Source organism: Leopardus geoffroyi, chromosome C3, assembly GCF_018350155.1.
Source record: "Leopardus geoffroyi isolate Oge1 chromosome C3, O.geoffroyi_Oge1_pat1.0, whole genome shotgun sequence".
NCBI classification, from domain to species: Eukaryota; Metazoa; Chordata; class Mammalia; order Carnivora; family Felidae; genus Leopardus; species Leopardus geoffroyi.
Window position 1 is genome coordinate 98,980,277 of NC_059338.1, and position 14,501 is coordinate 98,994,777.

The following is a 14,501-nucleotide window of genomic DNA, read 5'->3' on the forward strand; positions in this document are numbered from 1 at the left end:
GAAAACCAAGGAAATGCAATGTAAAAAACCTTATAACACATATGAAATGTAAAGATTACCTCTCTTCCAATTACAGAATGGAATTCAAGTTTACTGAGTTCCTTCATAATGGAAGAAAGCACTAAATAGAATAAGGGTAAGTCTAAATGCAATTTTACTTCTAATATTAATAAATCACATATACTGGACGAAAAGCATTTTTAATGGTTCCGTATGACTCAATCTCTGTCAACATAAGGGCATTTGATAGGATTTAATTGGACTTTTCAAATTCAATATAGGGTTCACTTAACAGCTTACAGGACAGGATGAACAAAGCACTTACCCTGAGTTTGCTTCACTGCTTCTAAATCTTGTTTGTAAAAATTTAATTTCAGTGTAATCATAGAAGTTAATCCAGTGAACAATAAGTGCCTAGTTCTACACAGCTTCTTAGTAACTCAGGAAAAATGCCACTATGTCTTTTGCATATCACAGTGGACTAGTGAGAATCATTTAATGACCAATCCAATCAACTACCTTCTTTACAATGGATAGAAGTAAGAACCAATTTTTTAAAATGAAAATCACATGCAATTGTTGTTGGTCATGGCCTATAAAATATATAGTCATCTCAATTATTTTAAGTGTAGAGTAGAAATTTTCTGTATAAAACTGTTTTTAAAGAGAAGAGCATTTCTAACAGTAATCTCTCCTCACTGCATTATTTTCATGTTAATGTCCTTCAAAGCCTTTCAGTCCAACAAAGGTGTTCAAGTCTATTTCTACTATCATTATGACACTTGAAAAATCTGTTATCTTGGTTTCTATCTGCAAAGATAAAATGATAATATTACTCTCTTTGTTGGGTTATAAGCATTATAAATGAAATGAGGTAAGTTTTTAACATGGCAATAAGTGACATCCTATGTGATACAGTCACATAGTAAGTGCTCAGTAAGGGGGATCAGAAAAATTTTCTGAAACATAATAATAATAATAATAGTGACAACAGAAATAATAACACTGCACTAAACATTTACATGGATTATCTCATTTAATTTTAAAACAGTAACATAAGGTAAGTACTTTTGTGACCCCCTATTTTACAGATGAGGAAAAGGAGATATAGAGGGATTAAGAAACCCTCTTAATGTCACACAGCTAATAAAAAAGCGGAAATTGAATAAGCAAACGTGGCAGCTATTATTACCATATTGTTATCCTCATCATCACCATCATCAACCCATTCAGTGATCTCTGCAGCAGACTAGGCTATAAAAATGAGTTCTTGGGTACTTCCAAAGATAATTGCCTCCCTTTGGAAGGAATCCAGAACAAGCCCACATTAAGCTAAATTCTGCATTAGAGTGGGCTGTTATACAGTTGGGAGGATTTATTCCAAGCACCTAGAAGACTCATGGAAGATGAATAGCTAGAATTTGTCAGATTTTCCTTTACCTTTAAACATGTCCCAGTGCAATGAAGAGGACAATGTCATTTTGTCCATATACAAAGGCATTTTGAAACATCATTACCAGTGACTTATCTCGTTGTCAGTCCCTGAGAAATTAAGTACTGAGTCAAAGATAGATACGCACGCCTCACATGAAATATGGTCTGCATTGTTAATGAATGATAAAAATTAAAGGGATTTTAGTGTAAAGGTATGAGTCTACACTAAAGCAGTTGAAAATGAAAAGATGGAATTTACTCAAGTTGAATTCTAAAAAACTCTTTATCAAAAGTATTCACTTGTTATATCTCCCCTATTTAGTTATTAAGAATAAGTGTAAAATTGTATTTTTGTTTTAAATTAATAATGAATTGAATGTACATTTTTCTAAAATTTTTGTCAATGACTTACTATCATATATGTATAATCATTTTAAAACATTCTTATAAAAGATGAGACTTAGTGATTTCACAGAACACAGTACATTATTTAAGTAGATTACAGAAATCAAATATAATATTAATATAAATACATTCTCATTTTTTCAAAAACCTAAATGAAATGTTCCAGAGTTTTAATAATAGGAATTCTTAATGTGGTTCAAATGACTTTTAACTTTTCTTAATTGCTATCAATAATCAATTCTTCTGTTTTTGAAAAGTTCTTTTTTTGAAAGTTCTTTTTTTTTTTTTTTTTTTTTTTTTTTGTAATCTCTACCTCTAACATGGGGCTTGAATTCACAACCCCAAGATCAAGAGTCACATGCTTTTCCAATTGAGCCAGCCAGGGGCCCCTATTGTTATCAATAATCAGACATTTAAAGTCGGCTGTTTTTTCCCTTTTTTTTTAAATTAAAACCAAAAATTTTTTTAATGTTTATTTATTTTTGAGAGAGACAGAGTGTGAGCGGGGCAGAGGCAGAGAGAAAGGGAGACAGAATCCAGGGCAGGCTCCAGGCTCTGAGCCAGCTGTCAGCACAGAGCCTGACATGGGGCTCGAACTCAAAAACCTCAAGATCATGACCTGAGCCGAAGTTGGACACTTAACCAACTGAGCCACCCAGGCACCCTTCTATTTTTTTTTTCTTTTAATCCAATTTAAAGACATGACTGTTGAGGCGCCTGGATGGCTCAGTCGGTTAAGGAGCTGACTTCGGCTCAGGTCATGATCTCAAAGTTCCTGAGTTTGAGCCCTGAGTTGGGCTCTGTGCTGACAGCTCAGAGCCTGGAGTCTGCTTGGGATTCTCTGTCTCCCTCTCTCTCTGCCCCTCTCCTGCTCATGCTCTGTCTCCCGCAAATAAACATTAAAAATAAAATAAAATAAATAAAATAAAATAAAATAAAATAAAATAAAATAAAATAAAATAAAATAAAATAAAAACAGGACTGTTAAGAATGCATGCTGTTCATTAATATATTTAGAAATATTCACAAAAATTGGAAGAACTAAAAGCAGTTAGTTGTACCTGGAGATTTTAATCAATGTTTAGAAGACTTGATAGATAAAGCCAAACACCAGTAGAGCATTTTCTAACAAGACTGTCAATGGAAAATCACCTGAATATAACATCTGATAACTAGAGAAAATATACCCAAAGTCATTACAATGTTGAGTTTTCACATCTCAGTACTGAGCTGCCTCCTACGTGACAGTCACATTCCTCCCAGGCTTTGTAGGAAGGAAATTGAAAGCAAGACCTCACCACCCCCAAGTACTCATCAGCAATTCTCCTTTCACTTCTTGACATATTTTAGGGTATACCTCAGGTCAAGATCAGGGACCAGGAAGGACATCCTTTGAATGGACTTATTTCTGCCCTTATTTATCATTGCATTTTCATTGGGCTCTCAGACTCAAACCTGGAAATCAATGGAGGAGAGACAACAGATTACAGGGAACAGGACAGGGAAGAGGGCAGAAAATTTTATTACCCAAGAGAACTCTATACTTTAAAATGGGTCATTTGTGTTTATATGCTACTGGTTAACTAGTCATCATCTCTCTAGTTATGATTATTTTATATACTGGAAATTGTATTAACCACAATTGAAGCCCAGTTGAAAATTTTAGCGTCTCATCTTGGCACTTGAGATGAAATCTGGAGTGAGAAAGACCCCAATTTTGATCCCTTCATATATATATTCACTATATAACTGGGAAAGCTCCTTGGCGCACATGAGTCTTTGAGCTGAGATCTATAACCAAGGAAGACAATATTTACTTCATAGGACCATTCCTGAGAATTCAGATACTTAGCGTGGGCCTTACACTTAAAAGGTGGTTATTGTTCTAATTCCTTCTACAGGATACCACTAACTACAACGGAAATCTAGGGTTCTGATGGCAGTGCAAGCCTCAGTAACAGTTTGTTAACCTCTGTTACCTGTCCAAGATCTCCCTTCTCACCTAAAGCTGTCACTCTCTTCTGAAAGCTTTCCTCCTTCCCTACCACAGTCTGTAAAATTAGGTTAGACCTTTAATACTAATCCTCTGATGAAAGCTATTTACACTAAGGTATGAATGAAGCTTAACAGAAGTGTGGAATTTTTTCAATGCCCAAATAATCTGTAATAGAGATGCTGAGGGAGTTTTTCTTCCTGTGTAAGAGAAGTTCTGCTACCTTAGACAAATTGACACAGTACCTAAACATATTGATGAAGTATTGACCGGTTTTACCTCCTCCATATTTTCTAAATGGAAGAGCTCCTTACAGAGGCAAAAGTTAACCAAATGAATAGCTGTCAGAGAACCATAACCTATAAATACTATACTATTTTTTTTTAATTTTCACTTAAGTTGCTGTTTATTCTCACAGAAAAAACTTTAGTTCCACAAGAAAAAGGACCTTGTCTGTTAATGCCTGGTGTATAGTGGATGCCCCATAAACATTTTTTGAAAGATCAGGAAAAATACATCATTTAACATTAGAAATTTGCAAAAATAAATTAAAAAGTAAATAAAAGCAACCACAACTTTGATTTATTGTTAAGCCACACAGAAAGGAGATGTCCCAAGCATTGTGTTTATGAGGGCAGCCTCTTATAACTAGTCCTGAGTTTGAGTTTGGATGTGTGACCCTAAGTAAATCACTTAATTTCTGTTTTGCCTGTTTCCTCCTTCTGTAAAAGGGGTATTGTTATTATGACTAAATAAGGTACTGAATGAGTAAAGAGCCTACAAAATTTCCTGACATAAAGCCCACAGGAAATGCTTAGTGTTTTTATTGAAACATGGAAGTTTGCTTGAGGAAGGCATGGAGGTCCAGGAACTAAATGACAGCTGGATGTTCCGCAGTCATTTGGTAAAGCCAGAACCAAACAACCACGTTTCAAGTCCATTTATCGTTTTTTGTTTTTTTTAGTTTATTTATTTATTTTGAGATAGAGCACAAGCAGGTAAGGGGCAGAGAGGAGAGACAGAATCCCAAGTAGGCTCCCTGCCATCAGCGCAGAGACTGAGGTGGGTGGGGCTCAAACCCAAGAACCTGGAGATCGTGACCTGAGCTGAAATCAAGAGTCAGATGCTTAACAGACTGAGCCACCCAGGCGCCCATTAAGTCCACTTACGAGAAAGTTCTCCCCACTGTGCCAAGCTGCCTGCTCATCTCTTTATACATACTTTCTAAAACTACTTACAAGAAGAAAAAGATGTGCGGTTCACTTGCAAAGGCTTTTGGAAAATGCAGGATTCTCATCTGCTGGCTGGAAATGAGAAAACCTTGAACCGTGCTACACAAAGCAGTTACTATAAGTTCCCTAACCCTGAGTTTAGCAGACATGGAAAATTCTGTTCTTGAGCATTTGTGAGCACACAGATCAGGGAAACGGGAATCCAAACAGCAATCCTTGAGGTGTCTTCAGGATGAATATGATATTCAGAGTCACGGAGTGCTTCACTTCCTCCTCCGGTCTCACCTCCCTCGGCTCCATGCTTTCCCCACAGCTGGTGCTGGAAACCGCGAATGGCTCGCTGGCGCGGGCGGGGGCGGCCCAGGGGCCAGAGCCGGAGGCGGCGGAGATGAGGCGAGGCTAGGCAGCAAGCGCCAGTGCAGAGCTCAGCCTCGAACACAGTTTTCCTCCTGGACCTGTCAAGTCAGACCTCACGTGTACACCGGGAGAATCTACCGAAGGCTACCTAAACAGCCGCGGCCTCTGAGCGCTGCGCTGATGTGCCAGGAGCGGAAGGTGAGTCACCCTGTCCTCCTCCCCGCCCCCACCCCGTGTCCAACAGGTGGGCTGGGGCTCGACTCCAAGGGGCCCAGTGGGTACACCTCTGGTCTCACCTGGGCAAGGCGCTCGGCTGCTACCTTCACCCAGCCGTCGGTACTATTTAAACTCCTGCCCCAGCCCACGCCTGTTCTATTCCTTGTCTTTCTGCCTTCCCTTTCTCCTAAAATGAGAGCTCCGCTGTGCGCCGGGGAACGCGCCCAGAACGCCTGCTCTCCGGGAAACTTCTTCGGGCAGAAATGGCTAAACCGAAGGGCGCAAAGTGCCTCGATACGAGGCAATGGTGACCCCTAGTTCTTAGCGACTCACTGGGACTTCAGTTAAAAGTCATCATCAATTTCTCAACCAGCAGGTCAGAAACAGACGGAGGGAGAAGAAAATGGAGCGCGAGTGACAATCAGACTAGGATGAGAATGAATGGGAGCAGATGATGCGGCCCCCTCGCCCGGCGCCCCCTCCCCCACGTGCTCATACCCCCAGCGACTACTCCCGGGGAGGCCTGTGAAGCCGCCGCAGTAAAAGGAGACGGAGGAATATATATCCTCAAGTTGGAAAGGACTCTGACCCGGTTACCACTTCCTCGGCTTTCTGAACTTTTCCTCTCGGTCTCCTGGGCTGGAGTGAGTCTTGCCATCCCCCTTGCGTGCGTTCGTTCCCCTCAGAGGCATCCTGTCCTCCTCCTCCACTCTAGACCCGCCACCTCCCCCTGCACGCCCGCTCCACCCTCTAAGTAACGAGGCTTTGAATACGTACACCTCCCGGGCTTGGAATCTCCCTCGCAGATTTAGCGGGGGCTGAGGGCGTAAGTCCCGGAAGGTGTGCCCTGGGGCTGTCCCTGGCTGGGACCGCTTCTGAGCACTCGCCCGGGCGCGACCCCCTCCCCTCCCCGCAGCCTGGGCGCGCCGGGCTCGTGCGCTGCTATCGCGCACTCGCCGCGCCCTAGCGGCCAGAGGGGGAACGAGCGCAGGGGTGCGCGGGTGGGAGGCACCCCCCTCGGGAACCAGGGAAATCCCGGCCGCCGCCAGGGGCCGTGCCACCACCCTCGCCCGACCGAGGCTTCCGGCGCGCCCCCAACTTTGTGGCGCCCTCAGGCAGCGGCGGCGGGGATGGAGCTGCCTTCCCGAGGGCGGGCGCCGCTGGACTCGTCGCTGGACAGCTGCTCCCTGACCTCGTTGGAGTCCAGCGTTTTCTGCAGCGAGGGCGAAGGGGAGCCCCTGGCGCTCGGGGACTGCTTCACGGTCAACGTGGGCGGCAGCCGCTTCGTGCTCTCGCAGCAGGCACTGTCCTGCTTCCCGCACACGCGCCTGGGCAAGCTGGCCGTGGTGGTGGCCTCGTGCCGCCGCCGCGGGGCCCTGGCCGCCGTGCCCAGTCCCCTGGAGCTCTGCGACGATGCCAACCCCGTGGACAACGAGTACTTCTTCGACCGCAGTTCGCAGGCATTCCGCTATGTCTTGCACTACTACCGCACCGGCCGCCTGCACGTCATGGAGCAGCTGTGCGCGCTCTCCTTCCTTCAGGAGATCCAATACTGGGGCATCGACGAGCTCAGCATCGACTCCTGCTGCAGGGACAGGTACCCGGGAGGCGTGCGGTGGCCGGGCTGGGAGGCGGGCGCAGTGGAGAGAGGGCGGCAGAGATAAGATGTGAGGCTTCGGAATCCTCGCGGAACGCAGGCCTGAAAAACACCTGAGGCCAGTTCTGAGCTGAAAGGTGGGGTGGCGGTGGGTCCGGAAAGTGTCAAAGCCAGCTTTCGATTGGAACTTTTTAAACCTCCTCCTTTTTTGGATAAATGCGTGCCAATTCGTTTTTAAGACAAAGGAGGTCAAGCCTGCAATAAATACTTGATGATTGAATAAGTGAGTTAGAAAAGCTATGATCCAGAAGATGCATGTATAGGGATGTAGGTTTCAGTAGGGAGCATTATCATTTATCACTGAGAACCCTTACTTAACTTGAGACTTGGGTGGAGAACTGCTTTCAATACAGAAGATAGAAAGTTGGTTCCTTGACTGTGAATGTTTCTGGGACTTTGATGACGACTTTCCTTTTATCTCGCTATTGGTACCATTTCTTCATGAATACCTTTACATCACACACACAAAAAGGTTCCATAGGACAAACTTCTGTTCTTGTTACAAGAAAAATGGGTAATAAAATGCATTAAAGTAGACTTGCTATGTATAAATCCTTTTGTATAAACTTCTAACAAGAAAGTACCATTTTAAAAATAATAATCTTAAATGAGAACTTTGGGGTACTGTGGGCAGGAGACAGCCCGGGTAAAATTTGAATGGTCATTTTCTGCATTTTACTGAAATAAAAAAGCATGACCTCTCTGCTAAGTTTAATCTTTTATTTTTTGTTTTTTGTTTTTTTTTTTACTTCTGTACTTTTAAAAAGTTAGACTAATCACCAAGTTGTTTTTTCTAAAAGATACTTCAGAAGGAAGGAGCTGAGTGAAACGTTAGACTTTAAGAAGGACACAGAAGACCAGGAGAGTCAACATGAGAGCGAACAGGACTTCTCACAAGGACCTTGTCCCACTGTCCGCCAGAAGCTCTGGAACATCCTGGAGAAACCTGGATCTTCCACAGCTGCTCGAATCTTTGGGGTCATCTCCATCATCTTTGTGGTGGTGTCCATCGTCAACATGGCCCTGATGTCAGCTGAATTAAGCTGGCTGGACCTGCAGCTGCTGGAAATCCTGGAGTACGTGTGTATCAGCTGGTTCACTGGCGAGTTCATCCTGCGCCTCCTGTGCGTGCGGGCCAGGTGCCGCTTCCTGAGGAAGGTGCCGAACATCATAGACCTCCTTGCCATCTTGCCCTTCTACATCACTCTTCTGGTAGAGAGCCTGAGTGGGAGCCAGACTACACAGGAGCTGGAAAATGTGGGGCGCATTGTGCAGGTCTTGAGGCTGCTCAGGGCTCTACGCATGCTAAAGCTGGGCAGACATTCCACAGGTATTCAAATTTCAGTGATGCTTTTTAATTTGCCATTGTTTGTAAACATTAGTGCTTGACTGTAGTCCCAGGGAAGTGACTCTGAATTGATACTCAAAATTACCAACTCCCATACTTTACCCAACCAAAATGGTGCTGGGAAGTTGTTATCACAAGTATAAAGAAGATGCCGCCCACACTCCTTCTCTCCATATGACATGTAAGAAACAATTTGACCACTTGTTAACCTCAATTTATTTCAACCGGCTGCTCAGAAGATGTACAAAAATTAAAGACACTCGGCCTCAAGAAAGTTCTAGATAATATATGTATAAACAGCACGTTAAAAGAGATGCAGAAATTATTCATGATACATAAGGACATAAGCCAGTTTCTCTTCTGTGTCCAAGGAAGGGCTTACCACACACATTCCTTGGCAAAAAAAAAAAAAAGTCAGTCTTGCAATGCTTTCTCTGGCCATGCAGAAAGTGAGATGACTAGGCACTGTTGGCCGCCCCATAATTTTTGACAAAGCAATGGAAATATTTGCTTTGGAAGAAAGCAGAAGATACTAATTACTAAATGCTTTGTCTAGTATCTAAGAATTTTCTTGTCCCTAAAGTGCGATGAATGAGAGAGATGGTAACAGAAATTCCTTAGCTTGTATCATACGAAGGCTTGAAAATCTAATGAACATTCCCCCTAGAAAAGTTCCCACACAACAACAATTGTGCATGAAAGTTACAGACAATGTCAGGGGAAGTCACACAAATCCGTTAGAGATGATCCCTATTTCCCTGAGGGTGGCAATTTTCAGTGGCTGGTCCTATGGCTGTTGGGTGTTCTGGAGTATATATGTGTTAACTGATGTTAGATTTTAATGAAAATAAGAATAAGAATCCCTTGAAAAGCTTGTTAGAAGGCAAATTCTGATCTCCAATCCATGAGGAGTCAGATTTTACTATTTGGGGTTGGATCAAGGAGCATACATTTTAACAAGCTTACAAGTGATTTTGATGGACCATACATTAAGAAACACTCCAGTAGGATGCCATGTTAATATGATACATATTAATACAATACACATGAATACAAATAATTTAGCTATTTCCACCTTATTCCCCCAGATATGTGCCTGGTTGGTCACCTCAAAGAAGTTTGTGGTGGTTGTCACTTCCTATTAATATAGGGAGAAATTAACCTCAAATATGTTTTTCCCCCACGTCTCTGAGGTAATTAGGACTTATTCGAACATAATTTTGGTAGTGTATTTTCCTAGCTAGTCTCCCATACCAGCGATGTGATAATGGGGTTTCCAACAACTTTTAGAAGTACCACTCTTTGTTTTCTGACACACATAATAGGATGCTTTCTTCTAGTATTTATAAACTCTTCACAGGATTCAATTTAAAAACACCCAGTAAAGACTACATTTGCTCCTAAAAGAAAAGAAAAAGAAAATAATAGTAATTTCCACAATGTCACGTCTTCAAAGGTTTTTTTCAGTTCCAAAGCAGTACAAAGTATTAATAAAGACTTAATTTATTGAAAGGATATGAATGCTTCCATAAATATTTGACAATTTTATCTTAAACATTACATTTAGCAAAATGTAGATGTAGGTGACATATTTCCCCATGTATTAAACTATAAATATAAGTTGAGAGGTATTATAGAATAACAGGAGGACCAGAGAGCCTAAGTTTAAATCCTGGCTCAGTAACTTTGTACTATTTATGCTACTTCTCTGTGCCTCAATCTTCTCATCTGTAAAATTGCCTAATAATTACATCAATCTCCTATTGTTTTTTGAGGATTATCTGAGTTAATAGATGTAATGTGCAGAAATTCAGACAACTTTGTTTTTCTTTACAAAATTATTTAGAACATTTCTTCTTGAAATGAAAACAGTCTCCTCACTGTGGTTTTTCTCAAATGTGGTCAGTTTATTTCAGAAATACAATTCAATGCAGACACATCAAGGCCAGTTTTCTAAAAGGTATTCTAAAGGTATTCTTAAAAAAATCTTCTTTTGAAGTTAAACGTCAAAATTAATATTCCTCAATCTTTAAAAATACTTGGTACATAATTTAAGAATATCTCAAAGTTTTAAGAACAAAATTTAAAAATAATGAGGGCACAAATGGTATTTTAATGAATTTTAAATAGTCTCTAGTGAATAAAATTAAAATAATTCTAGGAGATATTACTTCGACCTTCAGAGACAGTATCATTTTGGCTTCAGACTGATATGACTTCAAAACGTGGATACGCTTTTAGCAGTGTTCAGGAACTCTAGTTGTCAGGGGAGATACCTTATCAAATTGTAATCCCATTATGGGCTCAACTGACTCTCCTTAGGGGCTGAGTCTCTCTAGAGATGGGATTGGATTCTCTTGGGTGTGTCTCCCAGGGGTTCCATAGGTCCTCAGGATAGTAATAGGGAACACACCACTGCCTCACAGTGAATGAATTTTCTAGTAGCTTCAGTCCCCCATACCTTTCTGCAGTGAAAGGAATAATCTGTATTCTAGTCTATCTCCTTACAGGAAAGCAGACATTCTATGTACTCAGGGGAAATGTTTCCCCATGGCTTTGGTATTAAGGGTGCACATTTCAGTGGGTGTCATGGGAGTTCAGGACATGGTAAACCATTAAGAATGTCCCATGATTGCATATGATGTTCTCACGTCAGCTTGGTCACTGATGCCTCACTCACTTTATTCTCATGGAGGACATCCTTTACCCCTTCTGGCTTTCAGATAACAATACCCTGATTATGTTCAACTTCATTGGGAGGGTGAGTAAAGCAGACACATCAAATGTAAAGAGACGGTATAAAACCAGCATCAGAAAAGTGTGCCAAAGCGATACATTGAAATGCACGTCTGCCAAGTGAGCCCTCCACTTGCGATGCTGCACAGGCCTCCCATTTTGTGGATTAACATATAATTTCCATCATACATCCACTGCCTGCTTTTTAGTCTCATCTGTCACTTTTTTTTGGTATAAATAGTAGGTGTTTAGTAAATATTTCTTTCTATCTTTTTCAATCTGGCCCCACCAACTAGACTATGAGCTCCCTGAAGAAAAAGATAATGATTTCTCATCTCTATCCCCAGAACCACTGCCCAATGCTGCAGACATATTAGATGTGAAATGCACATTTGTGGGTGGATAGTCAGAAAGGAGAGGGAAGGGAGGAAAGCGGAGGGGTGGGGGAGGGAAGAGGTGCCCAGGGACTGACAGCAGTTGTTCTCTTACAGGATTACGCTCACTCGGGATGACAATCACCCAGTGTTATGAAGAAGTCGGCCTACTGCTCCTCTTTTTGTCTGTGGGAATTTCTATATTTTCAACTGTGGAATATTTTGCTGAGCAGAGTATTCCTGACACAACCTTCACAAGTGTCCCTTGTGCATGGTGGTGGGCCACAACATCCATGACTACTGTGGGATACGGGGACATTAGACCAGACACCACCACAGGCAAAATCGTGGCCTTCATGTGCATATTATCAGGAATCCTTGTCTTGGCCTTGCCTATTGCTATTATTAACGACCGCTTCTCCGCTTGCTATTTCACCTTAAAGCTCAAGGAAGCAGCTGTTAGACAGCGCGAAGCTCTGAAGAAGCTTACCAAGAATATAGCCACTGACTCATACATCAGTGTGAACTTGAGAGATGTCTATGCCCGGAGTATCATGGAGATGCTTCGGTTAAAAGGCAGAGAAAGGGCAAGTACTAGGAGCAGTGGAGGAGATGATTTCTGGTTTTGAAGCCACTTTCAGTTTATTTACAAAAGCTTGTGTACAACTAACTCAACTGATAAAGCCTTGATATGGATGTCCATGTACTGTTGAGGACTCTCTTTTGAGTATACCACCTGTGTTAGTTTTTGCTGATATTTTGCTTGGTCTGCTAGAATAGTTCACGTCCCCCAAATCGAGTGCACATTGTTTCGACACAGTTGAGCCGCAAAAAATAGTCATTTAACATAACCCAATACAAGTAGGCCACATGTCTGAATTGTCAAATATAATAGTGCAATACATCCAACAAAGTTAAAATTTTATGCATCACTAATTTTAAGGTTTTTTGCACCACTAATGTAAAAGAATGGGAGTTAAGCTACACGGCCCAGAGAAAAGGTAAGTGAACATTTAAGAACATACTGGACATTCTTCAAGTAAATAAATCACTCCTTCCTCCATCGGTTAAAGTTGTTACATATAACAATTAGCTTTGCAAGCGCAAATCCTGATTTGATAGCCATAGATGGTGTCTTCCCTCTGGTGCAAACCACTCATCACAGAGGGACTAACTTCTGATTTCAGTCATTACTGTTGGAGGTGGGAATCCCCAGGCTGCTTAACCACTGACAGAACAGGGGCTTCAAGAACTGTACATTCTCATCGTCTCCACGGAGTGCAGTAGTGTAGCCTAAAGCAGGTGTCTCTTGTACCCCTTGGAAATTAGATGGTCTTTAAAAATCTCTTTATTGATGTGGTGTTCAAATTATGTCTTTAAAATCACGAATGTGTAAAGGTGAAGTAGTGAACATCCTAAAAATATACACTAAAAGTATTAAATAGTCTTATTTCATAAAATGAGAATGATATGTTGAATGATATCACTGGATGAACTTGAAAATCTTTTATTTGTTAACAAAAATATTATAGATAGCTTTCTGGCTTTTGGGGTAAATAGCAAATGTTCCAACTTTGCACGCATTTGACAGCATTTGACGGTCATTCGTGATAATGATAAAATTCCTAGACATTCTGTTATATGATTAAAACCAAAAGTTCTAAACCTAAGAATTAGTTGATGATTCCCAATATTCTAGTAAATGAGTTTTTAAAAACTAAGAGTGATATGGAGTGTCACTTTAATACCTGCCTTCTCAGTGGGTGTAATAGTGTCCCAAAGGGATGAAATTGGTTCTTAGGGGGGAAAAAAATCAGTCCTTTTATTCAGAAAACACATACATACACGCAATACATAAACAGATATAGAGTATACCTATGGTGTTAAAATTTCATGGAGTGGAAAATTAGAGAAAAAAATGCCTAAAAGGCTCCTTGCCTGGGTTGGGTGGTGATAAGAAATACATATTGAGAAATACTGCTTTAATATATGGCTATACCATATTTCATCAATTCTAGTTAAAACACTTTATTATATTATGAACCACGAAAACAAAAGGGATGGAGTGAAGGAGAGGGGTAGGGACAGAAGGGAGGAAGGACAGAGAAAGGAAGGAGGAAATGAAGGAAGGAAGGAAGGAAGGGAAAGAGGAAGAAGAGGGAGGAAGAAAGGAAGGAAAGAAGAGAGAACCCAGTCAATTATAAGATGCCATTGATTATAAAATCCATCCAGATTTTGGATAAGTAAGGTTTTAAATACACATCTTAAATCAATAAAATATCGTATATATTACCTCTGGTGTTTGGTGTTTAAGCTCTGAAAACATTTTCAGTGGTGTCATGAGCTTTAGGTTGTATGTTAAAATATTTTAATCCACTTGGCCTGTTTTCACTTCTCCCAAATATCGTGAAAGATGTAGGAGATATGAATGGTAATAAAGTAAATATTTTCCCTCTTATACAATGCACAGGTGCCGGAAGATAGCATAGGGTCACTAATTCTAGTATAAATCCCACCCATAATCTGAAGGGGAGATAAGACACAGAAGCCAAACTTACTGTGGCTTCTCTAGAACTCTCCCCATTAAGAATAGTTGCTCTGAGGGGCGCCTGGGTGGCGCAGTCGGTTAAGCGGCCGACTTCAGCCAGGTCACGATCTCGCGGTCCGTGAGTTCGAGCCCCGCGTCGGGCTCTGGGCTGATGGCTCAGAGCCTGGAGCCTGTTTCCGATTCTGTGTCTCCCTCTCTCTG

General features: G+C 41.5%; 1 protein-coding gene and 1 long non-coding RNA gene across 2 annotated transcripts; both read left to right on the forward strand.

Moving 5' to 3' along the window:
• Positions 1-4,787: 4,787 nt before the first annotated feature.
• Positions 4,788-6,230, forward strand: LOC123585575. Its single transcript, XR_006706291.1, has 2 exons — positions 4,788-5,619; positions 6,011-6,230. It is a non-coding gene; the product is annotated as an uncharacterized LOC123585575 (long non-coding RNA).
• Positions 6,231-6,641: 411 nt separating this feature from the next.
• KCNV1 (potassium voltage-gated channel modifier subfamily V member 1) lies at positions 6,642-13,473 on the forward strand. The gene is made up of 3 exons (XM_045453877.1): positions 6,642-7,234; positions 8,095-8,624; positions 11,870-13,473. Exons 1-3 carry the CDS (start codon positions 6,768-6,770, stop codon positions 12,379-12,381), a joined length of 1,509 nt encoding a protein of 502 aa, XP_045309833.1. The 5' UTR covers positions 6,642-6,767; the 3' UTR covers positions 12,382-13,473.
• The last annotated feature ends 1,028 nt before the right edge of the window (positions 13,474-14,501 follow it).

What these genes read in the sequence shown, in the direction of transcription:
- KCNV1 (XM_045453877.1), top strand. Translation starts at nt 6,768, where the DNA reads ATGGAGCTGCCTTCCCGAGGGCGGGCGCCGCTGGACTCGTCGCTGGAC. An exon ending in GACTCCTGCTGCAGGGACAG is followed by an intron (nt 7,235 to 8,094) that starts GTACCCGGGAGG and finishes TTTTTCTAAAAG; the next exon opens with ATACTTCAGAAGGAAGGAGC. An exon ending in GCTGGGCAGACATTCCACAG is followed by an intron (nt 8,625 to 11,869) that starts GTATTCAAATTT and finishes GTTCTCTTACAG; the next exon opens with GATTACGCTCACTCGGGATG.